The sequence below is a fragment of the Halichoerus grypus genome, chromosome 1 (genome assembly GCF_964656455.1).
Source record: "Halichoerus grypus chromosome 1, mHalGry1.hap1.1, whole genome shotgun sequence".
Taxonomy (NCBI): Eukaryota; Metazoa; Chordata; class Mammalia; order Carnivora; family Phocidae; genus Halichoerus; species Halichoerus grypus.
In genome coordinates this window covers 191306549-191334104 of record NC_135712.1, presented here as the reverse complement: position 1 = coordinate 191334104, position 27556 = coordinate 191306549, and the positions used below count along the sequence as shown (strand labels likewise).

General features: G+C 36.9%; 1 protein-coding gene across 39 annotated transcripts in view; it reads left to right on the top strand.

Moving 5' to 3' along the window:
- The window catches only part of SLMAP (sarcolemma associated protein), a 154410-nt gene that overhangs the window by 105827 nt on the left and 21027 nt on the right, over positions 1-27556 (top strand). For 28 of the 39 annotated variants that reach the window (XM_036071475.2, XM_036071476.2, XM_036071465.2 and 25 more), the window contains 3 exons: positions 11576-11635; positions 16784-16864; positions 17150-17209. In XM_036071475.2, coding sequence (XP_035927368.1) covers positions 11576-11635; positions 16784-16864; positions 17150-17209 — 201 coding nt within the window. Of the gene's footprint in view, positions 1-11575; positions 11690-16783; positions 16865-17149; positions 17210-27556 lie in introns of all 39 variants that reach the window. The other 11 variants (XM_036071432.2, XM_036071454.2, XM_036071440.2 and 8 more) reach the window with 1 other exon arrangement.

The following is a 27556-nucleotide window of genomic DNA, read 5'->3' as shown; positions in this document are numbered from 1 at the left end:
AAATAAATAAAATTTAAAAAAAAAAAAAAGAAAAAGATGTTTGGAGATTTTTATTGTGTCATAGTTATGAGAGGCAAATGGACCAGTAAACATTCAGATACAGAGCAGGAGTTATGTAAATTATAGCAGTCCCCTCAATGGGGATATTAACTAATAAAATTATGTTTATAAGAACTATGTAATAGCATGGGAAAAATGTTAAATGTGGTACATAGGGAAAAATTATAATATAAAATCCTTTTCTTGTGGATGAAGAATAAACCAAAGAACAAAAAATAAAATTAGAAATAAATAAATAAAATTCAAGTATTCCTGATGTCTGAATCCATTGGGTCTCTAAGTGCAAACAGAGGAAGTTTGGACTATAAATTCATATAGCTAGGGATATAGCCCATTATCTGAATCTGTTCAGTTCCTGAGTTTTGGTAACAAGTAGCAAGGGTTTGGTTAATGAGGTTACCAGTTCTATCTCAGAAATTTCCAAATCTGTTGGCTCCTTAAATTTGGATAGCCAGAGTTGGCATACTAAGAGTTAACTCTGATTTGTTGTCAGAGGGGATGTTTTCATTATTTTATAACAAGCTGCTGGTATAGAAATTGTTTTGTTTAATAAGTATTATGGCGAGCAAGACAAATTCAGCAAAAATCATACTCAAGTGAACTTTTGAAACAACTTTGGATTATTTTTTGATAATCTCACACAAATTTTTTTGCCATTATTTTCATTGATAGCCATCTTGAATTGATTTATAATTTTGACATGAAGTTTATATTCAATGAGCAGTGACACTTCATATTCTTATTTCCAGTCTTTTGTTTATTTTTTTTTCAAGATTTTTTTATTTTTAAGTAATTTCTACACCCAACATGGGGCTCAAACTTACAACCCTGGGATCAAGAGCTGCATGGTCTACCGACTGAGCCAACCAGGTGCCCCTTATTTCCAGTCTTTTAAAAAGCAGATGTTAAGTACCTAGATTTCATTACTTACGGTGCTTGTTGTATAACCCAGTTCACCTTGTTTTTTTAAAAATTAGAAAGCAGGGGTGCCTGGGTGGCTCAATCGGTTAAGCATCTGACTCTTGATTTCGGCTCAGGTCGTGATCTTAGGGTTGTGACATTGAGCCCCTGTGTTGGGCTCTGTGCTAGGTGTGAAGTCTGCTTCAGATTCTCTCTGTCCCTCTCCCTCTGCCCCTCCCCCTCTCCCTCCCCCTCTCTCTCTGTCTCTCTCTGGAAAAGAAAAAGAAAGCAAATAATTCACTTCATAGGATTCATAATGTCTATTTTTAATATAGTAACAGATTTTTTCAGTTTATGTGTATGAATCCATAAGAGAACGGTTTAGTTGTTGGCTGTCTCCATTTATAAGGTGATTTTGACGAAGTTAAATGAGTTGGAACACATTTCAATTTGTTTTCCTTTTATAGTAAAAGAGACTTTTTTTTTTTAATTCTCTTTTAGGAGAAAAGCTTTTAATCCAGGCAGAGAGATTGGATTTTGAACAGATTAAAATACAACCTTTTACATAATTCCAGAACTGTGAAGTAAATTTTCTTTGTAAAAATATACCATATAAAATCTAGAATTAACAATTAACTTTAATAAAACTTGCTAAAAAGCTCTAGCAATATTTTCTCTTCAGGGATTTGGGCATGAAGTTTGATTTAAGCAGAATTCCACATTCCATGTTCCCTGCAAATTTTAGTTATTCAAGGTTTACCATGTAAACTTAACAAATAGTTGAGACTATTGTGTTCTGCTAAAGGTGCTTTTTGAGTTAACAAATTGTGCACCTCTAAATCTGTTTCATATATATCCTGTGAACTCTGTCACTTGATTGACTTATATGCTGAGTGCAGAGATAAAGGATAAAAGGTGGAGAATCTCAGGACATGGAGATTCACCTCATGGGCATAGAGTGGAAGACTCCCTTCTCTGGACTGCTGTCTGCACTTTTAATTCCTTTTGCTACTGTTTGGGTGAGGGCAGAGGCATCACAGTTGGGTACCAAAGAAACTTTCTTCTGAGGTTTGCTTTGTACAAACAAACTGTCTCCACCCCAACGGGTATCTTCCTTTTGATGATTGAGTTAACAAGTGCCCTGAAAGAAACCTCATGTCTTCGTATTCTTAATCCATGGTTACTATGAGATTTAATGGTTTTTATTATTAGGCAAAAGTCTAATTCTCTTAATATTTCATGTCTTACTATTTTTTTTCCTGATTTAAAAAAAAAAAATCCTCTCCCCGCCTCCAACTCCCCTTTTGAAATTACAGTCATTATCTGTATATGTTTGTCTCATTCCCTCCTTTCTCTTAGGGCTTTGCTCTCACATAAAAATTGCCTTATTTGGAGTAATGCATTGAATCAGTGTTGCTCTGTGACTGTTTACTTTTCATCACTCTATGAGATCAGCCTCTGAACAATCTCAGGAATAAGCCTGATTACATATTCTACTTGAAACAGATTTTTAAATTTTCATCTTTTAAACTTTTATTTCTGTAAGCCAAAGCAGTTTATTTATAACCAAGAATAAGAAACACTTGGTGTGGTTCCCTGCTCTTAGTAATTTATGTCCCCATTATAGGAAAATTCTTTTTTTTTTTTTTAAGATTTTATTTATTTATTTGACAGAGAGAAAGCACAAGTAGGCAGAGCAGCAGAGGGAGAGGGAGAAGTAGGCTCCCCACTAAGCAGAGAACCTGATGTGCGGGGCTCAATCCCTGGATCCTGGGATCATGACCTGAGCTGAAGGCAGACGCTTAACCGGCTGAGCCACCCAGGAACCCTATAGGAAAATTCTTGAATTTAAACTAGATGTTGCTAATTCTTTATTTCTTTGAATTTGGAGTCGTTGACCAATCTAAGATATATGGGAGGGTTTTTGTTCGGTGTTTATTTGTGCCAGTCATTTTTCCCAGTCGGCTAGCTTTCCAACATTTCTACGAGGTTTTCTCCCAGCATAACTGCACAGAAGATAGTCTTAAATTTATGCCAACAGTGTTCTGACATGTAGATTGTTCCTTTCTTTAAAAAAGATCTGTTTCTGTATTCTTGAAATTGGTTCGTTTCCTTTAGTTTCAGTCTGTCCTTAATTCTCAATTTTTTTTTTATAAATACCCCGCGCTAACCGATATGGACATTAAGGAGGGCATGTGGTGATGAGCACTGAGTATCATATAAGACTGATGAATCACTGAACTCTACCTCTGAAACTAATAATACACTGTATGTTAATTTATTGAATTTAAATTAAAAAATCTACCTGTCACTCTAAAAATAATTCCCAATTTTTTTTCTTTCGTTCTTCCTTATTCTCAGGTTTTAGAACAAGTAGCTTCTGAAACTGTTTTTATGAAAAGGTAGACTATCTTCTATAGCAGGACTTGCTTTAACTAATTTTATTTTGATGCAGAAACGAATCACCTTGTGAAAGTCTGTATTATTAAAGTTAGGCCTCCCCTCTAAGGTTCTAAAGTTCTATTTCTACTTTTTGAACTACTACTCTGTGAAGGAAATAAATAGTTGGGTTGATGTTGAATGCTGATTGTTAATTTTTACTTTGATTGTATTTGATGTTAATTCTAATCTCAGTTTCTTTGCCGTATTTCCTTTTAATGACCTTTTAGGCGACTGTAACTCATTTTCATCTATGATGTTTAGAATTGGATCAGAGGATTCTTGACATAAATTCCCATTTGGTCCCTCACTGGCAGTAGGACTCTGGGCATTTTAACCTCCTTAAACCTCATTTTCCAGGCGCCTGGATGGCTCAGATGGTTAAGCATCTGCCTTCAGCTCGGGTCATGATCCCAGGGTCCCAGAATCGAGTCCCACATCGGGCTCTCTGCTCCTTGGGAGCCTGCTTCTCTCTGTCTCTCTCTCTCTGTCTCTCATGAATAAATAAATAAAATCTTTAAAAAATAAATAAATAAAATAAACCTCATTTTCCTCAATTGTAGAATGGGATGGTAGTACCTATGAAGTAGGTCAAGATAGTAGTTACCTTTATGGGGTTTTCATTGGAACAGGAATTGTAGGAAGCTTTAGGGGGTTGTGGTTAGGTTCTGTTTCTTGATTTGAGTTGTAGCCATATAAATATTTGCTTAAAAAAAATTTTATTAACCTGTACCTCTGTGTTATGTGTCCCTTTCTGTGTGTTATTTTTCACAATAAATAAGTATGGTTTAGGGCCCCTGGGTGGCTCAGGTGGTTAAGTGTCTGCCCTCAGCTGGGGTGGTGATCTCAGAGTCCTGGGATCAAGCCCTGCCATCAGGCTCCCTGCTTAGCTCTGCCTCCCCTCATGCTCACACGTGCGTGTGCGCTCTCTTTTTCTCTCTCTCTCTAATAAATGAATAATTTTTTTTGAAGTATGGTTTTAAAATAGCAGAAAATGAATAATTATCTCTCTAGAATATCCCTCAAAAAGAGGGAGTTTTTAAAAAGAAAGAATATCCTCTACTTTATCTTTCAGTTGTGCCAAGCCAAATAGCTCTTTCAAGACCTGCTTTTATCATTACATGGAGGTTCTCTTCTGAGTCCCAGAGTGGCCTCTGACTTTTAGTACTCCCAAAGAATTGAGGTGTCCACCCCAAGTTTGAGAACCAGTGGTTAGAAACTTTTTTTTTAAGTAGGCTCCATGCCTAGTGTGGACCCCAACGCGGGATTCGAACCGACAACCCTGAGATCAAGAGTCAGGCACCTAATTGACTGAGCCACCAGGTGCCCCAGAAGCTTTTTATAAAAGTGTTCTTTTCGGGGTGCCTGGGTGGCTCAGTCATTAAGCGTCTGCCTTCGGCTCAGGTCGTGATCCCAGGGTTCTGGGATCGAGCCCCGCATCGGGCTCCCTGCTCGGCGGGAAGCCTGCTTCTCCCTCTCCCACTCCCCTGCTTGTGTTCCTGCTCTCGCTAACTCTCTCTCTCTGTCAAATAAATAAATAAAATCTTAAAAAAAAAAAAAAGTGTTCTTTTCCTCAATTATTTATTTTTTTAAAAATATTTTTAGAAGATTTTATTTATTTGAGAGAGCGAGCACAAATGGGAGGGAGGGTCAGAGGAGAGGGAGAAGCAGACTCCCCACTGAGCAAGGAACCTGACACAGGGATGGATCCCAGGACCCTGAGATCATGACCTGAGCCAAAGGCAGATGCTTAATTGACTGAGCCACCCAGGTGCCCCTTTTCCTCAATTATTTAATTACAGGCCACTAATGCTTCACCAGATTTGAGAATATAACCTTAAATAACTTCAATAGTGACAATAGCAGAAGGTAATTATTATTTAGCACTTTGATATTAGTACTGTGCAAAAACATTTTGCATATTTAATTCTTAGTTTTTTAGAATGAGGAAAACATTCAAATAATTTTTCCATATTTGATCCCTTTAAAAATGTTCAATTCATTCATTCCGCAAATCTGTATTAAGCATCTGCATTGTATATACCAGGCCTTCTTTTAGGTGTTGGGGGTATAGAAATGAACAAGACAAGGAAAGCTTTGCCTTGATGGATTTCACATTCTTTGGAGCAAACAAAAACTAATGAACTAATAACATGTCAGGTAGTAATAAGTCCACTGAAGAAAAATAAAAGAATGTAAGACCATAGGTAGCCAAAAGGTACCATGTGGGATTTGAACAGATTTGGGACTAAGCTGAGTAAGGTGTACATGTGTCTTGGGAAGGAGTGTGTGAGATAGAAACTACGAAAACCGGGACTGGTCTCAAATTGGAGCTTTAGAACAATAAAAATGTCTTTTGTGTGTGTGTGTGTGTGATAAAGGGCCAGATAGTAAATATTTTAGGCTTTGTGGGCTATAACGTCTCTCTGTTACAACTACTAAACTCTGCCGTTGTAGAGGAAAGCAGCTGTGGACAATACGTACATGAATGGACCTGGCTGTGTTCCTCTAAAACCTTATTTACCCAACAGGCAGCAGGCTGCATTTGGCCCTGTGGGATTGTAGTTGGCTGACCCCTGGGCTAGATCATGTAGACTTTGTAGGTCATGGTAGGGACTTCAGATTTTGTTCTAAGGGTGAGCATTTTGAGCAATAAATTACTCCTAAGGTGTGGTTAGAATTTTTTAAACAAGGTGGTGCTTAGATCTTCAACATACTAGAGAAAGATTGTAATGGCTTTCAAAGTCTGCATTTATATTATTTTATTATTTGCTATATTCATGTAACAACATTTGTAGAACCTGTTTTATGTGTCGGCATTGTGTTGGGAATTAAATTATTGATGAGATACCTCCCAGCTTCCACTAGACTCTAAATTCCTACATTTAACACGTTTATCTTGGTAATAATCCATGAGGAGTACCTAGTATTTTACCTGTACAGAGTAAATATTTGAAGGAATGAGTGTATTCCTCAAAGAGTTCATAGTATGTTGGGAAAGGTAGACAAAAATAGATAGCTGCAGTGTAGCTTATTAGAGATAGGAATGATGGACTATGAACGAGAAGAGATACCAAATCCATCCAAGAGAAAGGAAGAGAAATTCCATTTTAGACATGGTGAGATGAAGTTCCCAAGGGATTTCTGGATGAAGATGTTTGGGAAGTAGTTAGACAATAGTGTTCTGAGACCTAAGAGAGAGAGCTAGACTAGACATCAACATTTAGAAATTATGCAAATGTAGTTAATACTATTTAAAATGAATTTTTGTTGTTGTGACAGAGATCTGGAAGATTAATACTTTCTTTTTTCTTGGTAGAGCTATAAAAATTTTGTATTCCACTCCCTCCCTAAATACAGACAATGCTGCATTGAAAATCTTTGTACAGTTGTCTCTTTCCTGAGTAATACACAGAATAGGGGCTGTGGGTCAGAGGACATGTGCTTTCAACGTTTGGATAAGTTCTGTCAAAATTGCCCTCTAAAAAAAAATGATACCAATTTACACTCCCACCAGAAGGACACAAGATTACTCACTCACCCCTCCTGGTATTGAATGTTTGCCAAACTGATGAGCGAATAATGCCACAGCATTGTTTCAGCGGATAGACCATAAATTTCACATTTACTGGACATTTGCTTTTCTTGGCCTGTGAATTCAATGTTGTTATTCTTTGCCCCTTTTCCGCTGTGTTGTTTGACTTTTTCTCATTCATTTTTGGAGGGCCTCACATCTTTGCCATCCACATGCTCCCTTTCCTTCTTCCGTGCTTTATTTTTCTACATAACCTCCATCTGATATACTACTTGTTTACTTCTTTATCATCTCTCCCTCCTCACCCATTAGAATGTAAGAACCAGGAGGGCAGGAATTTTGTCATTTGTTCATTTTAATGTTTCTAGCACCTAGGAGAGTATCTGGCACATAGTAGGTACCCCCTAATTAGTTGTTCAATGAATGAATAATAACCTTTTATCTGCTCTTTATTCTTTAAATATTTTCTCATTTGTCTGTCACTGGCCCTTTACCTGTGTTGATAGTGAGTTTGATAAGAAAATTTTAATTTATATGAGGTCAAATCTGTCTGTCCTTTCACATATGGCTTTTGTGTTCTGCATTATGCTTAAGGTCTTTTTTTTTTTTTTTTTAACCTTTTGATCCCCTTCACCCATTTCTCTCACCCCCATGCCTCCTGCCTCTGGCAACCACCAGTCTGTTCTCTGTATGTATGAGCTTGTTGTTTTTTTTTAATTCCACATATAAGTGAGATCATATGGTATTCGTCTTTCTGTGTCTGACTTTTTTATTTCACTTAGTATAATATCCTCAGGGTCCATCCGTGTTGTCCCAAAAGGCAAGATTTCATTTTTTTTATGGCTGAGTAATATATATATTTCTTTATCCATTCATGCATCACTGGACACCTAGGTTGTTTCCATATCTTGGCTACTGTAAATAATGCTGCAATGCACATGGGGGTGCATATATCTTTTTGAGTTGGTGTTAGAAAAGAAAGTAGAAGAAATATTCCAGAAAATATAACAAAAAAGACAAGAGTTAGCTTGAGGTTTTATTTAAGAAAAAAAAAGGGTGGGAAATTTAAGAAAATTAGGGAATTGGTCCTGGAGCTCTAACATCTGAATAATAAGATTTCCAGGGTGTGGGAAGGGAGAGAGTAGGAAAAGAGGAGGAATGAAAAAGAGAAGAATTTGTCAGTGAAATAGAATAGAAGGTAATTCCCCGGGATTGAAGATAATGAGCTTCTAAACTGAAAGGACGCACTGAACGCTCAACACAATATATTTTAGAACACACACACTAAGCCAGACACAGAAATTCACATATTGTGTGATGGTATTTATATGAAATATCCAGAATAGGAATTCACAGAGGGAAAGCAGACGAGTAATAGCTGGGGCTGGGAAGGGAGGATGGGAAGTAAATTCTTAATGAGCATGAGGTTTCCTTTTGGGGTGGTAAAAACGTTTTGGAACTGGATGGAGGGTGTGGTTGCATAACATTGTGAATGTACTAAATGCCACTGAATTGTTCTCTTTAAAATGATTATTTTGTAAGAGGACACGTATTGAATGGAGCGCTGGGTGTTATATGCAAACAATGAATCATGGAACACTACATCAAAAACTAATGATGTAATGTATGGTGATTAACATAACATAATAAAATAAAATTTAAAAAAATAAAATGATTATTTTGTGTTATGTGAATTTCACCAAAAAAAGAAAAGAAAAAGACCATGTTCTGAGTATATGAAATTTAAGAACACCAGGGATAGGGCGCCTGAGTGGCTCAGTTGGTTAAGCGACTGCCTTCGGCTCAGGTCATGATCCTGGAGTCCCGGGATCGAGTTCCGCATCAGGCTCCCTGCTTGGCAGGGAGTCTGCTTCTCCCTCTGACCCTCCTCCCTCTCATGCTCTCTCTCTCTCATTCTCTCTCTCTCTCAAATAAATAAATAAAATCTTTAAAAAAAAAAAGAACACCAGGGATAAAGAAACGATTCTGAAAATTGCCAAAGAGAAACAAAGGCTCTCATACTCTATTAGTCATAATAAACTAAATTATAATATAGCAATAAATAAGCTTCTGAAATCTGAATGGCTTAATTCCACAAATATTTTTTTGCACTTATGCTACATGTCCATGGTGAAGGAGAGAACACTGTTCCATGTTGTTATTCAGGGATCTAAGTTCATGGAGGCTTCACCATCTTATGATAAAGAATTTTGCCATCTCAGCACATGGTTTCTAGAATGGAGGGAAGATAGAAGTATAGAAAACTTCTACTCTTTCTTAAATGCTTTGGCCCTGGCTAGAACCATGTGGACCTTCGTTAGTGCTAGGGTGTTTGGAATATTCAGTCCCCCAGGTGCCCAGAAAGGGCAGGCACAACAGGCTTTGCTGAACACAGGAAGTCTCTACCATGCATACTGAGGAACAGGACTCACCTTCTCATTTGAAGCTAGAAGACAGTGGAACAATGCTTTCAAAATTTTGAAGGAAAATTATTTCCTGTAGAATTGTGTATCTAGTTAAACCATCAGTCAAATGTGAGAGTAGAACACTAACATTTTCAGAGGAACAAAGTCAAAGCATTTACCTTCTGTCAGCCCCCTTTCAGGAAATTAACTGAGGATATGTTACACTAAAACAAGGGAATAAAACAGGATGAGAAAGATTTGGATTCCGGGGGTAGGGGATTTTGGATACAGCCCAGACTGGAGCAGGAATATTAAAGGGCTGGGGGAAGGGACGGACGGGGCTATATAATGTGATGGATTACCTGGTATGTTTGACAGTATTGAGAGTTTTTATGGTTCTATAAGAACTTGGGCAAAAGAAAAAAAAACCAACTTGGGCTATGTTTGAGATAGATATATAAAAAGTTAACAAAATAAAACAAGGTATTACAAGGTATTGCAAGCTCCAGAATCACTACATATTGTATAAGAAGGTACAAGCAGAGAAATATAATTTTAGCATATTATATGACTCAAACATAAATAATAGTCATATTATACATACTGAGTATAGATGGACAAAATGTAACTCTTAGGAGGATGATAGTAAAAAAGGACTTTAAGTCCTTTTTTAGTCATCTGTAAGAGATTGTCAGTAAATAGTGTCTAAAATGGAAAAGTGAAGAAATAGCAGTATTTTACTTAGAAATATAAATATGAATACCAGAAGAAATGGCTTGAAGTTAAAAGTTGTTGCTTAAAAAAAAAGAAAGAAAGAAAAGTTGCTTCTCTGCGAAGTGAATTTCAAGAATGGAGTAGAGTAGGACAGAAGATGGGAAGGACAGCTTACATTATACATCTTGTAGGACTGCCTTTTAAAATTATCTAAATCTATTACTTTGACTTAAAAGAAAAAGATTTAAGGAACAGGGGCAAACAGTGCCACATACTGCAGAGAGCCTATACAAAGTAAAAATTATGAAAAGGAGCCATGGCCTTTGGCAGGGAGGAGGTTATAGTGATCTTGGAACAGTTTCGGTGGTTGAGTGGGGGGCATAAACCAAACTGCATTGGGTTGAAGAGTGAAGGAATAGAGAAATGACTTCACATACTGCAAAAGTGTAAATTCAAGGAGACCAACCGACATACAGGATTAAATAAGGGGATATACAGAACAGATATCCTTCTCAGTAAAATATAGAATATGGAGATCTGAATTTAAATGAATTATAAAGAAGCTACATTATACATTTACAGAGAATCCCCTATAAAACAAAACAAAACAGTATTTGTTTTAATATCTTTACAAATGATTCATTTTAAGGGTGCCTGGGTGGCTCAGTCGTTAAGTGTCTGCCTTCGGCTCAGGTCATGATCCCAGGGTCCTGAGATCGAAACCGTGCATCGGGCTCCCTGCTCGGCGGGAAGCCTGCTTCTCCCTCTCCCACTCCCCCTGCTTGTGTTGCCTCTCTCGCTGTGTCTCTCTCTGTCAAATAAATAAATAAAATCTTAAAAAAAAAAGATTCGTGGGACGCCTGGGTGGCTCAGTCGTTGGGCGTCTGCCTTCGGCTCAGGTCATGATCCCAGGGTCCTGGGATCAAGCCCCACATCGGGCTCCCTGCTCCGCGGGAGGCCTGCTTCTCCCTCTCCCACTCCCCCTGCTTGTGTTCCCTCTCTCGCTGTGTCTCTCTCTGTCAAATAAATAAATAAAATCTTTAAAAAAAAAAAAAAAAAAAAGATTCGTTTTACTGAAGCAACTCATATGTGCATCTCTGCTGAATTGTATCAATAGGGAAAAGTAAACTATTGGTATAACATAATTTATATTACTTCTTTATTTAAATAAATACTTTTTCAGAATTCCTTTATTTCAACTTCATATCCTTGATTTAAAGAGGATTTCTTTGTTTATTCTGAGTCCTTTTTTAAAAGGTCTAGGCTTTTTAGATAAGGTAAAAACTAATGAAAATTAAAGGCAAATTGTCCCCCTACCCCCAGATTTCTGCATTAATCTCATTGCTCTATTATAGTTTGAGTTTTCTTAGTTCTCCTTCCAGCTTCAAGTTTTTGTCCAAGCCTAGTCATGGGAGTAATATTATCATCTTTAAATTTGGTCATGGAATGTGTTACACTGCCCCCGCTCAGGGAAATGCTACTCGGTTTGGGCTTGGATAGTAACATTTGTTTTCTTTGGCAGAGAAGCTGATCGTCGAGGGGCATCTAACCAAAGTGGTAGAAGAAACAAAGCTTTCAAAAGGTTCGTTTTCTGTTGGTTTTCTGTGGGTTTTGACCACTCTTTTGGATAATGGAGGTTAGTGTACATTTCCAAGGTCATAGTATTTTAACCATCAATTTATTTCTTATAGCTCACCAGATGGCAATCCAGTAACAGTATTAATATAAAATAGTTGGAGTTCTGTCTTAAGAAGGATATCTTAATTAGAAAGTTTCTTTTTAAATGGGTATATATATGTATTTTTTCTTAAAAGTGCTTGAAATATGTTTTGTTAGGTTTTAAAAGATTTGTTCTGATCTGTCTCACTTCTAGCATTATTTTCAGCTTTGATATTTGGTATTTGTTATATTTGATAAAAAATTTTAATTAAACACAATGTAAATCTTTTTTGAAACAACAGGTGAAAAATGCTTGCCGTTCTATTTCTGTGATTTTCATACCTTTAACGTTCCTTATGAAATTTAATATTATCTTAATTTTTGGCATATCAATTTGATTTAAACAAAAGTGATTATGTAGCGTCTTCTTATATTTATAATGGGTAGTCTTAAAATTGCCTGAAATAGTTTATTCTATTAGTTCTCTTCTGTTACAATTGTCAGAGAAGAAAAGTGTGTTTTAAAGCATTATATTGTCAAGTCACTCTTATGCATTAGGGAAATTGGACAAATAAATTTGGTATGATATGCTCATTATAATTTTAGGACTTTCATCAGAACCTACTAGCATAAAGTTTATAAGTAGATTCACAATCTTTTTGGTCAGTTAAAACAATGAGTGATAAAAGTTTGGAATACTCCATTTCAGTACATTCTGTTTTATGAAACTAACTGGATCCATTTTGGCTTTTAACAATATTTAAAAGGAGAATGTTATTTCAAGTATCTGGTGGCTTCCATTCTGAATTATGTGCATGGCAGATGCCATATTTGGGGAAAGAATGCATAGAATATGCATCACTAATATTGTTCTGGCAAACAGGCATTGGGTTTCAGAGCAGTGAACTATTTTTAGTACATGTGGCAATTTATTTCATCTAATTAAAGTGAGATGAGAACAGATTTTAACATAGCTTTTACTTCACCACCCAAATGCCTATGCAGATTAGTTGAGTAGCCAGCACACTGAAGTGGAAGTAGAGCCTTAGAAAAAAAATCAGTCCTTTAATTAAAGAAAAATATCTTGCTACTTTAGTGCTTCTATTTAATGCATTCTGAATTAAAATATATTCATTTGAAATTATGTGATGTCATTATTGAAAAAGATTTGTGCCATCTTTACTGATTTACTTTTGAAACCTGGATATAAAATATGTGTTAAAAGCTTTAAAGAGCATGCATTTTGATCCAGCAATTCCACTTCTGGGTTTTTATATTAAGAAACAAATTGGACAAATATGCAAGGGTATTTGCTTCAGTGTTTTAAAAGCAAAAAGAGGAAAACATAAATGTCGAGTAATGAGGGCATTTATTAAATAAATAATAGCAAGTAAGTCCATGCAAGTGAATAAAATACATCCTTTAAGAATGATAATACAGATCCAAGTTTTATATACCCAGAGATTTTTCTGTCAGCAGTCAGCGTTTTTTACAAGCATTTCTCAAACTTAGCATGCAGAGGTACACTAATCCTTGTAATAAACTAGATGGCTGAGATAAGTTACATTTTAAATGCTTTGTATCTGGCTATAAAGTATTTCTTTTGGATTTGTCTAAGTTGTTTTATTTTTAAAAGCCTTTCATGGGTGATGTTTTTGATAGAATTTCTTTTCTGGATTGAAAATAACAGTTGCTACAGATAGCCAATTACCAGGTATTATAAGTCTTAGTATTTCAGATATTTCACCTAATGCAAAATGTAATCATAGGTTGCATGTGCTTTCTGTTTAAACCCTCACTCAACTAGCAGTCATTGTATGTTTACTGAGGCCTTAGGGTAGAAGTAGAAAGAATACTAATAGGTAAAACAGATGTTTTCAAATCCAGGTTCCACAACTAACTAGCTATATGCCCTCAGGCAACTTACGCTTTAAACTTCAGTTTCCTCATTTGTAAAATGGAATTGACAATATTTAACTTGGGAATTCCTGGGAATTTAATGAAATGTTGCTTTTATAAAGCAAGAAGCATTATTCTGGTATTTGACAAATGTTAATTCTCATTTCCCTTCTTGCTTTCTTTCCAATTAATGGTTCCATTGGTGTAGGAAGTGGTCTGTGGCCAGTATGTTTGTTTTGCCCATCCATCATTATGTGTTCTCAGAGATACAGTGAAAATACTCACGTTGTTTTAGACTTTCCAGTTTGGGAACAGTTTTGGTATTGATGTTGGTAGCTATTCTTCTGTTTCCTTCTATATATTATTGGTATGTATCTTAATGATTAAGTACTGCATAGAAAATCAACCAGTAAGGATTTTTTTTTTTTAATTTTTTTTTTTTAATTTTTTTTTTTTTAAGATTTTATTTATTTGATAGAGACACAGCGAGAGAGGGAACACAAGCAGGGGGAGTGGGAGAGGGAGAAGCAGGCTTCCCGCATAGCAGGGAGCCCGATGCTGGGCTCTATCCCAGGACCCTGGGATCATGACCTGAGCCGAAGGCAAACGCTTAACGACTGAGCCACCCAGGCGCCCCAAGGACTTTTTAATACTAGAAAGTTGGGTGCCACTTCATAGCTAAAGAATTGATGTTTTGAAAAGGAAGAGATACTCTACCTCTCATTTGTTGTGTCCTGTGTTTCATTCTTGAATGGATTTGGTTCGCCTCCATATAACAGTTATAATTTCAGGACATAACAATGATAGGCCATGATTTGACTTGTCTTCTTACTCAAAATAGATTCTTGCCTTCAAACATCTCTTTTTGGAGCACCTACTATGTACTATGTACTGTACACTGTTCTCTGCAATGAGGATATAGCAGTCAACAAAACAGACAAAAATCCCTGCCCTCATGGTACTTATATTCTAGTAAGATCTTAATGGAAGATTTGGTCCCACCTTTAATTTTACCTTTCTGGCTAATACTCTAAATATAAAATAAAAGTTCCTCCTAAGCCAGAAGAATCCTTTTGAGAACATATTCTTCTTGGTTTACCTCAATATCTTGATCATAAAATTGCCAAGAATATTAAAATCAGAAGAGAGTCATTTTTTTATTCTCTGAGAATGGTTCCTTTTCCATCTATGTATAGATTAGATGTATTAGCCTGGCTTGTTTGAGACTGTAACTTTGTGATTAAAACTAGAACATTCAGAAATGTCTGATTATAGCACACTGAATGCGCCAGAGGTCACAGATTGGATTCCCATGGGTCTCCATGGTCAGTGACTTCACTTCTAATCTAAGCTCTGTGTCTCTCAGCAGTTGGCCTTTGACTAGAAATGGCAGTGAAAAAAAGAAGCAAAAGGCTTCTTGTAATCTATCACCTACTTCAAATTCTAGGGATGTTCTTAATGAAATAGCCATAAGAAGTTATATTTTAATATTGTATTAAATATATTTTAATATTAATTAATGGTTTTAGATACGTTTCTGATTACTTTCAAAATGGAAAATATCTCTTGATTTAGTTGGTTATAAAACAATATATATTAACAATTTTCAAAAATGTATGACAATATGAAGTTAGTAAATATCTGCCATGTCCCCACCTCCAGAAATGACAATTGGTATCTCTGTTGTGGATCCTTCCAGACTTGAGTAAATATGCACAGCTGAAAATTCATAGCTAAATATATACCTATTTTCAATCTAAATGGGATCACATTATACATACTGTTCTTTAACAACCTTTATTTTTACTCAATAGTAAGGAATATATCTCGAGTATTTTTCATTCCATAATGAACAATGCTGCAGTGAACATCCTTATATATACTATATGTAGTCTGTTTTTCCTTTGGAAAAGTCCTAGAAGTGGATATGCATATTTAAATTTTTGATGTGTGTTACACAAACAACAGCCATAAATTATAAAAAATAATCATATACTCAATGAATTTATAATCTAAAGAAACAAGATACATAAATACACATAGAATGATATAAAATAGAACATGATTAATTACAAAATCATAGGACACAGAGAAGATACAATAAAAAGGAGCAGCATGCTGGAGAAATGAAGACTCCCTTAGAGGTGAAGGGGCTTAAGCTGTATCTCACAGATTGAATAGGCCAAGTAGAGAGAATGGTCATTGAGTTTAGTGAATTATCAACTCAAGCAAAGAATTGGAGATCATAGTGAGCCAGCATGTCTCAGCCCTGTAAAGAGGCTAGCCTGACTGAAACGGAGCTCATGTGTGAATTAATTCAGGGACCAAATTATAGCTAAATCCTGGGATGTAAAGTTTGGCTGAGCCTTGTGGAGAATGGGGAGATGCTGTAGGATTTTGGTCAGAGAAATGACCATCTCTGTAAATGCTATTCTAATGCATGCCATAATACACACAGGTGTGCAATTGTAGATAAGGATCAACAGCCTAATTAATTGTCAGTCATCTTTAATAAATTGTTGGGCTAATAGTTAGGATATTTGAGAGCAGCTTGTTGAAAACGAGGCCTAGGATGTCTTCATCTGCTAGGCAGCGCACCACTTGCAAATAATCCCAAAACTTTTTTTGAGTCTTTCTCAATGTGGTTCAGGTACAGTTATATTTTTTTAAGTTAAAAAAGGTTGTGATTTTCTTGTTTGAAATGTCATTTTTATAACAGTTGTGATTTTAGAGTTTTATATAAATATAAATATTACCAAGTATAACTATTGCTAAGGCAACCTAGCTAATGTTTTTATATAAGAGAGCCATTTCCTTGCATCATCTTCATACAGTGTCCACATTGTCTTGGAATTTTGCTATATTTGTTGCAGTTCTCTGAATACTTTAGCAAAGCTTGCTTCATTTTTGTTTCTGGTTGGCCAGTGGACAGCCTTGACAAAAGCCCCAGCCCTCTGCACAGCAGACATGATCCACATTATAATTTAATATGAGCCACGTGTAATAACCAGCATTCCATTTTGGACTAGAGTGATGAAGAAGTAAGAGACTCAGTGACCTCAGTTAATTTTAAAAGTATTTTGCATATCAGTAGATTTAGAGCACTCAAAGCCTAAAGCAGTTTTATTGATACAGTTGTAATGAGATTCTACTTCCATTTTTTTCTTGGTAGCAAATCAGGCAAGAGCAAAAGAATCTGATTTGTCAGATACTCTGAGTCCAAGCAAGGAAAAAAGTAGTGACGACACTACAGGTGAGTTGTAAGCGAATATTTGCAAATCTTACAGATGTTACTGTTACTGGCTGAGCAGTTTAGATACGCAGGTTAATGTGGGTGGAGATTTCAAAGTTTGTGTTTGGGGGGGGGGAACAGTCTCCATTTTCTAAGTTAACTCCCTTGAATCTTGGATATATTGTTAAAATTACTTTCAACTATCCAGGTACGATAGCTGTATAAGTTTCAGTTGTTTATTTTGATAGTGATAGCTTGAGGATGGAGCTAACTACTGTTTGTAATTATCTTTTTTGCCCCCTGCAGACGCCCAAATGGATGAGCAAGACCTAAATGAACCTCTTGCTAAAGTGTCCCTATTAAAAGGTACTTTAACATGTTTTTATGACATTTTAAGCCAAGACATCAGATTCACCCTTTGCCACATGTATAATGTGAAGTTTTAAATTTAGTTAAGAGATTGACAGGTTCTCTAAAGTAGCAGGAATTAAAATTTAAAATGTTGGTGTTGGTGCCAGTGCTTCAAACAAAAATATTTAAATTGTAAAATAATTTGGATCAATCAAGGTTATAGAAGGGCAGATTGGTAAGTGGTAGAACATGAAATGCAGCTGTGATTTTTTTTGTGTTTACCTTGAAATCTCTGATAGCGCATTACCACTTTTAACATAAATTAGAAAAAAGTGAAAATTCTAATATTCTTGAAAGAACTGCCTGTTTATTCTGTTGTAATATGGTAGCAGTTGTAAATTTCCTCATTTTCTGGTCCTCCTCATCCTCCAGTAAATATCCCCAGGTTCTTAGGACACTCTTCTAGAAATAGGTGGGGCTAAGATAAGCAGTGCATGTAATAAACTTTTACTTGTATCACTTCTAAATGAGAACTACATTTATTACTTGATATTTACTTGTTGAGACTGAAATGGGTAGTAAATAAATCAGCATTTATAGAAGTGTTTTTAAAATAAAGTACATTGGATGGCTTATTGATAAATTTGTGATTGTCAGCATTTAGTCTCTTTTATGTTGCCTTTTGTACACAAGGTAAGTTGACATAAAAGTTCAGCCCAGTGGTTGAACATGTTGTTAGCAGTAGAATAACACCAGGCAACTGTCTGGAATCAGCAAAAACAACCTATGGAAGTTTCTCTATGTAGAGATGCCTATGCTTCTGGCTGGGCTTTTAAGGAATCTCTTAGTCCAGACCCCGGGTTTTGGATTATGTAAGAAGGAAGCCTTAGTTTCACCCTGCATGACCCTGCTGCTGGCCTACTTGTCAATGATGGGAATTGGGGGAGAATCCCAGATTCTCTTAGAGGTTCTTAGTCTGGGCATCTTGGCCTTCTCTTCTCCCCATGGAAACTGAAGCTTACATGGCTCTTTGAGCCACCTTTGACTGAATTCCATTACTAAGGGAAGCACTGAGCATTACTGGCCCAGGCAGCGCAATTGTCACCCTGTCTTTAAGTATGATCATGGTTTCCAGCACTTTTCTAGCACTCTTACTGATCTGCACTCTTCCCAGGTGACTTTTGGTGTTGATGAGGCATGCTTTTTTTCTAGTATTTTAATAGTAAGTCTAAGTTAATGTTTGCATAGTCCAGAAATCTCATCTTGGAGCATTTCTGATTCTTCTCAGAAATGCAATATGTTACTGTTTAAAATGTTACTGATGCTGAAAAACTGTCAGAACCCCTGGGCCTTTGTGGGAACATAGAGAAACAAGAGGGGAGGTGAATGAGTAATGAGCACCTGTCATTCAAAGTTAGCTGTTTTTATGGTCTTTCTTACTGTAGAAATCTCCCAGAAATCTTCTCAGCAGCCAAGTTCAGATTGATTTATAAGTAACATTTATGCTTGTGTTAATTATATTCAACTGTTATTAGTGCTCTTGTGATTTTATATGTCAGTCTGTTTTGGATTTTATTTTTATCCCATTGCTTACCACAATGCCAGATGTTCAGTAAAACTCAGTTATTTGTTGAATGAATTAATAATAGACCTCTTACATCAAAGTTATAAAACCATAAGAGCATTAGGAAAGTAACACACTCTATGGGGCGCCTGGGTGGCTCAGTTGTTAAGCGTCTGCCCTCGGCTCGGGTCATGATCCCAGGGTCCCAGGATCGAGCCCCACATCGGGCTCCCTGCTCCACAGGAAGCCTGCTTCTCCCTCTCCTACTCCCCCTGCTTGTGTTCCCTCTCTCACTGTGTCTCTCTCTGTCAAATAAATAAAAATCTTAAAAAAAAAAAAAAAAAGGAAAGGAAAGTAACACACTCTAGCCAAGAAGCTAAAAGTCTGAGAGCTCTGGGTTCAATCCTGGCTCTGCCATTTATTTATAATTTGCCCTTGGGCAAATTGCTTAACCCCTCTATGCTTCAGTTTTTTTTTTCATTTGTCATATTGGGGCCTATTGTGAGGATTAAATGAAATAAAGCATGTAAATCACTTACTGCACATAACATGTTATGCATCATAATGAACACCCTGCTAATAATAATGATGTTGGTAATTGATAAAAGCAGACCTATCCATTAAAGAGTAGCTTTTCATTAATTAAATAAAATCATGGAGTTTAAAAAATATATTTCCTACTATATCTTTTAGGGAAAAGCAGTTGTTGGTGGTGGATCTTTTCCGATTAATAATGTATTTGTTTGTTTACTCTGACAGATACCAGGGAAAACTTTTTAATCCTTGAGTCCCACAGGAAGGCTAAATCGTATCTATAAAAGTGCCCATGCTATAGGCTGAGGAGTCAGACTCAAGGAAAAGGGAATGAGAGGGGGAGTTGTGGGAGGAAAGAAGACTAGAAAATATGGGGTGCCTGTGGAAGGAGAGTGGATGGACGGATGCTGCTAGTGATTGCTTGGGTGCCATTGGTGAAAATGGGTCAGAGTTTTCCTAACCTTACTTGAAGTTAAGGTGACAAAAACAAAAATGGAACCCTAAAACCTTCCTTACATTTCTATATGATTGCAACTTTTGTTAGTGAAGTAGTATCTTTACCAACACCCCTTAAAAGATTTTGCAGCTTGGGGCGCCTGGATGGCTCAGTCGTTAAGCGTCTGCCTTCGGCTCAGGTCATGATCCCAGGGTCCTGGGATTGAGCCCTGCATCGGGCTCCCTGCTTGGCAGGAAGCCTGCTTCTCCCACTCCCGCTCCCCCTGCTTGTGTTCCCTCTCTCGCTGTGTCTCTGTCAAATAAATAAATAAAATCTTAAAAAAAAAAAAAAAAGAAAAAAGATTTTGCAGCTTGATTTTAAGAACAGGCTGTTAAGTCAGTCAGTGATTAGATATAAAGAAAAATCACCCATTAGAAACAGGCATATTTCAGGGGCGCCTGGGTGGTTCAGTGGGTTATACATCTACCTCCAGCTCAGGTCATGATCCTGGGGTCCTGGGATCGAGCCCCACATCGGGCTCCCTGCTCAGCAGCGAGTCTGCTTCTCCTCTTCTTCTCCCTCTGTAATCTCTCTCGCTCTCACTCTCTCTCAAAGAAATAAATAAAATCTCAAAAAAAAAAAAAGGCATATTTTAGAAGAGTCTCCAAGAAACAGTCACCATAGCCTTAAATGGTTGTTTTTCTAGTGTTTTTCTTTTTAAAGATTTTATTTGAGAGAGAGACAGAGCATGAGCATGAGCAGGGGGGAGGAGGCCGAGGGAGAGGGAGAAGCAGGCTCCCCACTGAGCAGGGAGCCTGATGTGGGGTTCGATCCCAGGACCCCAGGATCATGACCTGAGTCGAAGGCAGACGCTTAACCGACTGAGCCACTCAGGGGCCCTGTTTTTCTTTTGTAAGAATTGTATAAATTCTTAAAAATAATATATTCACTGGCACTTATTAGAAACACTTGGGTTGTGGTTGATTGTGTGTGGTTATGCATTGTAATCTCTATAATTAGGTTCAGTAGGCTGATAGAACTTTTCTCTTAAATGAAAAATATCAATTATTCGCCACGGTGTTAACCTTGAGAGTTGTAGAAAGTAGCCCCTTTATTTTCCTCATTTAAACCCTGTGCCTGACTTCTTGAATCACTGTTTTTAAATTTTATTTTCCCTTTTAAAAAACAGCCAATCTTTGGGGCACCTGGGTGGCTCAGCCATTAAGCGTCTGCCTTCGGCTCAGGTCATGATCCCAGGGTCCTGGGATCGAGCCCCGCATCGGGCTCCCTGCTCTGTGGGAAGCCTGCTTCTCCCTCTCCCACTGCCCCCTGCTTGTGTTCCCTCTCTCACTGCGTCTCTCTCTGTCAATAAATAAATAAAATCTTAAAAAAAAAAAAAAACAGCCAATCTTTATTTAGAATTACAGTGTGCTACTTTTCATGTTAGTCATCTAGGATTAGGAAAAGAATCTGAAATAGATTAAATATTCACCATGAGATATAAATAAAATGATGATAGCAATAGTATCTTTTTCCTGAAATATTAGTTATGTTCAATTAATGCTATTTTTGAAGGAGAATCAAAGATGTGGCTTGAGCCACAGGTTTTTTATATGCTTAATCATTTCCCCAAAAAAGGTAAAAAAGAAAACTGGAGTTCAGTCCAAGTAGTACCTAATGCAAGTTTGCTCTATTTAAGGAACTGTGCCAGGGACTCCTGTGGTTTCAAACTCTGATAAGACTCTCCTTGGGGTTTGAGGAGTTTCTAGTCAGATTGGTGATAGGAGAGGTATAGATAGTAAGCTGCTTTGTGGTTGTTGCCATGAGGAGTTCAAGAAAGGAGAAAGAATGTCCAGTTTTTATGTTTCCTTTTGTTTATCTTGGAAGATGGGCAGGAAAGACAATTTGAGCCTCATGAAAGAAGTATCATTTGAGATGACCTGGAAAGTGTGTCATACCACATACGGCCTATTTAGTGACAAACAATCCTGAATCTGGTTGAGAATCTAGATCCAACTGCCAACTTGCAGGATGTGTAAAGAACTAGAGACATATTCTAAATGAAAGTGATGGAGATACAACAGCAAAATCCAAAAAGCGGAGAATTTTATAGAGCACACAAAAGTAAATTGCAGGGGGGGGTGCCTGGGTGGCTCAGTCAGTTAAGCGGCTGCCTTCTGCTCAGGTCATGATCCTGGGGTCCTGGGATCGAGCCCCACATCCGGCTCCCTGCTCAGCAGAGAGCCTGCTTCTCCCTCTCCCTGTCTGCCACTCTGCCTACTTCTGCTCTCTCTATCTCTCTGTCAAATAAATAAATAAAATCTTTAAAAAAAAAAAAGTAAATTGCAAGGTTTGTGAGAAAAAAGGAAGGAGGATGGGGAAACCTATCAATTAGAAGAGACTTAAAAGATGTTTCAACTAAATGCAATGTGTGAACCTTGTTTGGGACTTCATTCACACAATCCAGCTCTAAAAGAGTTTAAGACAGTGAGAAAATTTTAATACTGACTAGATACTTGATATTAAGGAACTGCTCATGATTTGCAATGTGAAAATAGCATAGCATTACAGTTATTTATTTTTTTTGTTTTTCTTATCTTTTAGAGATCATCTAGATATAGATAGATTTTTTAAGTAGGTAGGATTATAAGAAGATCGAGATACATTCTTAGAAAAAGGAAATATTAAAAACCACAAGCTTAGATAATATTGGTTGTGTTTGACAAGTATAATGAAAGTCTGTTCACATAATCATTTGAGTGTTTTGTAGGTTGGGGTGACTCTTTTGGCAGAATTCTGTAGCGTCTGAGTGCAGAAATGATATGGTCAGACCTGGATTTTGGGGGTGATTTGTCGGATGAACTGGAATGAGTAGAGGCTGGAAGTAAGGCAACCAATTAGGAGGCTTAGGTAATCATTGAGAGTCTGAGCTAATAAGATGACTGCTGTGGAAGTTTAAACAGAAGAACAAAATCCAATTTGGGTCCCTGTTGTTCTGTTCTTTATCATCTTTCCTTTGGTAATCTTATCTCAAATCCATAGGCCTAAGGAACTGAATATGAGAGATAAATGGAAGTTAGATATAATTCCAGCCTTTGACATGGAGTTACTGAAAGGATGGTAGTGTTACTAACAAAAATCGTATTTCTGGAAGAGTGGGTGTCCTGGTGGGGAAAGTGATGGTTTAAGTTTGGCACACTGTTGAACAGGAAGGGTGACTTGACCATAGGTTCTGGTTTGCCTGGAACCATTTATGTCCATTGTCCCAGCACAATTATTAAAAGCACTTTCTTTCACATTCAAAGGTGTCCTAGTTTTGTATTGTCATCCTAGGGACCAGAGATGCAGTTGGAGATGCAGGACAGAAAGTAGGACTAGAAAGTCATTTTCATTTATTTCTAAGACATTTACTGACCCAGGAGATACAGAGATAAGACACAGGAGGAAGCTGCAGTCTTCTGGAGAAAGGAGATATGTGGATAGTGTAGTTAAGTGTTTTAATGGGTGTGGTAGAAACTTTGGAGAGCACAGCTAACTTCCTGGCTAGGGGCAGGGATGGGGTAGAGCAGTAGTCAGGATGGATTCCCAAATGGGGTGTTTAAAGATAAGTGAGAGTATGCCAAGAAGGGAGAGGGAGCCATGCATTTCTTTAAAATACTACTTACATTTATAAGTAGGAATAATGTTTAAAGTCGGAATAGCATCAGGGAGCCATGCATTTGTTTAAAATACTACTTACATTTGTAAGTAGGAATAATGTTTAAAGTCGGAATAGCATCTGTCAGGGAGGAAGTGTACAAGAACACAAGTGTGATGGAGCACAGACTGTGTGGGACAAATGTGATGAAAGGTAAGACTTGGTCAGACAGAAGGCAGTAACATGTTTGGGAATTCTGTGCATAAGGGTAACAATGATAGCAGGGGGAATTTATGGAGAAAGAAAAGGACAGTGGGGTGGATAGAGGAGCCAACAAAAGAACCAGTTGTCAAGAACCTGGCTGGTCAGAAGGAATGGCAAAGGGGTGAGAATCGACAGTTAAAGGCTGCTGCCAAAGTTAAATTCATAGTTAGGGTGCCACCTAGAACTATCTCACATGACTGCATATACCTATGATGGAAAAATGGTCCTTCTCCTCTGTGATGGTTATTCTCATCAACCAAGCCTGCAACTACCAGACCTTCCAAAGGGAGGAGTGGTCGTAGTAGCCTGCCTCAGACAGATCACTTCTTTTTTAAAAAAAATAATAAATTAAATTCATTTAGCCAACATATAGTTCATCATTCATTTCAGATGTAGAGTTCAGTAATTCATCAGTTGCATATAACACCCAGTGCTAATCACATCACATGCCCTCAGACAGATCACTTCTGTTAGTTGATGAGGTAACATACATGGCTACAATCAACCTTCAACAAACATGCAGGTGTAAAATAAAACAGGAAGAAGTGCTTTGATTTGGCCCTTTTCCAAATGGTTCAGAGTATCTCAACCATGTTTAGAGCAAAGGTCAGAATTTAAGTTAAACCTCTAGTCACTTTTCTGAGGAAGTAATGACACGAAATTCAATTTAGGGTATCTTGTAGGGGGACACCTGGGTGGCTCAGTCATTAAGTGTCTCCCTTCGGCTCAGGTCATGATCTCAGGGTCCTGGGATCAAGCCCCGCATCGGGCTCCCTGCTTGGTGGGAAGCCTGCTTCTCCCTCTCCCACTCCCCCTGCTTGTGTTCCCTCTCTCGCTGTGTCTCTCTCTGTCAAATAAATAAATAAAATCTTAAAAAAAAAAAAAAGAGTTTAGCCTTATTCTGAGAAAAGCTGGCCCGTGGCCGAGACTGTATACACCAGGCAGTTGTAAGGATACAGCATTTATGTTAAGGATAAAACAGATTCTGTTTATCTTAACTGCTTATCATGGTTCCTAAAAACCATTTATTTCTGTGTGACTTGCACATCTAAATAAAATGGATTTAGCTCAGAAAGGCTTTTACTTACCTTCATCTAAACACTTTCCACCAGTACTCATCACAACACTTTTCCCAAGATTGTGAAGTAGTTTGATACAGAGATTCCCTTCCCATGACAAAAGTGAGCACCGTGAGAGTAGACCCAAGCCATAGTAAAGTAATGCATTTTCCCACATAGCCATATGAAATACAATGTGCCAACCTTAGCACAAAAGGATTTGCTCATCGGTCTTGGATAAAAAATTAGCACTTGGTTTTCTGAAAAGAGGATCTGCACACTAACTACTTGATTAGTTTGAATAGTAATTGTGTGTATTAAATTTAATTTATAAAGATTTTTGGCCAGTATCTTCATTTCTATGATCAAACACTATGTAGAGTTTGTGTGTGTCCATTATTTGATTTATGGCATCTTATTTGCTCTAATTAAAATGCTGATCCTTTTTATTATGTGGTACAAAGAACTAATTTGCAAATAGTAAATCTCTACGTTATCACAATTTATTAATGCCTAGATTATATTTTGTTTCCTGAAGCATAATTACTTACCATAAAATCTGTTCCATTGTTTTTAGTTTAAAAAGCAAGTATTAGTTTTGCTTCATAACATGACTGATCAAGGGAATTGTTCTGCTGAAGAATTGTCTGCTTTCATAGACCTTAAAGATGGATTATATATGATTCTTCATTTATAAAAGGATCCCCTTCCTCAAAATAAAATAGTTCTGTAGTTATTGTATTAATTCATTTGTGATTATTATGTTTATTTTTTAAATCTACACATTTTAGATGCAAATCTTTGGTTATCTTGTTTATTAATCAGTTAAGTGCTCACTGTATGTCTAGCATTGTATTAGATGGAGTATAGTGTGTCCCATGTAGTATGGAACATAAGTGTGAAACATATATGCTTTTAACATTTGTTACTAAAAAGAAATCAATGATAGGAATTCTCTTATTTCTGGAGAAGAAGTAAGAGTTGGTTGTTAGGAAAGTATGCTAATTAAAGCTAATTTCTATCATATAACTAAGAAGTTACTATGATTTATGGGGAAGACAGTTGGGCTAGAGTGAGAATTCTAGTCCTATCTCTACCACTTTCCAGATGTGTAAGCCATTTCAGATCTTTGAACCTTTGTTTCTTCATTCATCAAATGAAAGGAGTAAGCCTTCCAAAATTCTGTGTATCTATATGGGTTCATGCTCCTTTTAAAAATAAAGCTAAATGCTATTGAACAATTAGAGAACTTGCAAAGAGCTTACTGGTTTGCTTGGGTTTGACTATCAAGCTCTAGAAATCAGGCAAGAGACCAATGTGTGCTACTGGGAGTTAGATGCAGTCAGGGGGTTAGATGCAGAGACTTCAGCCTGGGCTTTAAAGGATGGGCAGGCTTAGAGGAGTAAAGGAGATGGCCTGAGCAAAGATACATGAGGAAAGTAGTCTGGTGACTACTACAGAGCTACTAAGGAGACTAATAGGAATTGAGTGTATTAGTGAGTGAAATATTAGTGAAAATAAGTAATGACTGGATTATGGAGAACCTTAAAAAGTCAGATAAAGATGTCTGCACCTGTCATAAGAGGGAGTCAAGATAGGTTCTTTATTATTTTTTTAATTCAATTAGCCAGTATATAGTACGTCATTAGTTTCAGATGTAGTGTTCAGTAATTCATTAGTTGCATGTAACACCCAGTGCTCATTTAGATCAGTTCTTGATCTGAGTTAAGAGAATTGCTTTAGTATTCCAATATAGGATAGAATGCAGAAGGGCAGGCTAGGTTAAGGGCAAGAATTTAGACAGAAATGATTGGGGCTTATTCTAAGATTGTGACATTGGGATTGGTAATTTCAAGAGACCTTTTTTAATTATGAAAAATTTCAAACACAAGAAAATTTGAAGAGTACCAAAAACACTCATATATGCCTACCACCTAGATTCAACTATCGTTAGTATTTTGCCATATTTTCTTTCTTTATATGTGTACCTACGTAGAAATTTTTCTTTTAACTTTTTATTTTGATACAATTTCAGACTTAAAGTTGCAAGAATAGAACAGAGAATCCCATATACTCTTCATCTAGATTCTCCAAATGTTAACCTTTCACTCCATTTGCTGTTACTATTTTACAGAATTTCATTTATCCATTTCCCTCTCCCTCCTCCATGTGCCTTCCTCTCTCTCCCTGAGCCATTGAGAGTAAATTGCAGACCTGATAGCCTTTACTCCTGAATACTTAAGTGTAGATTTTCTGTTTCTCTTCAATAGCCACCATACAACTCTCAGGGTTAGGAAAGTAACAGTAATGTATTACATTATCACATCCACAGACCTCATTCCCATCTTGTCAGTTGTCTCAATAATGTCTTCTATAAAAGAAAAATAATGTCATTATAAAAGAAAATCTTGAGTCATACAGTGTATTCACTTGTCACATGTCTTTGGTCTCCTTTAATCTGGAACTGTTTCTCAGTTCTTTGTTTATCATGATATTGACATTTTTGAAGAGCACAGTTATTTTGTAAAATGTCCCTCAGTAATAATATTGGACATCATATCAGGAGGCAACTGATGTTGAATTGTTCTGTCACTGGTAATGTTAACTCTGTATAAATATCCTGTTACTTCTCAAATTTTATCTAGTGTTAGCATCTATGGAGGATTCTTGCTTGAATCAGTTATTACTATAATAGTTGCCAAATAGTGATTTCCTAATTCTATCATTCCCTCTACATTTGTTAGCTGGCCTTCTACCATTAGGAAGGGTTTTCTTGTGCCCTCCCTCCCTCATTCCCTTCCTTCTTTCTTTCCTTCCTTATCTATATCATTGTGAATTCATGGATTTATGTGTTATTCAGTGGATTATA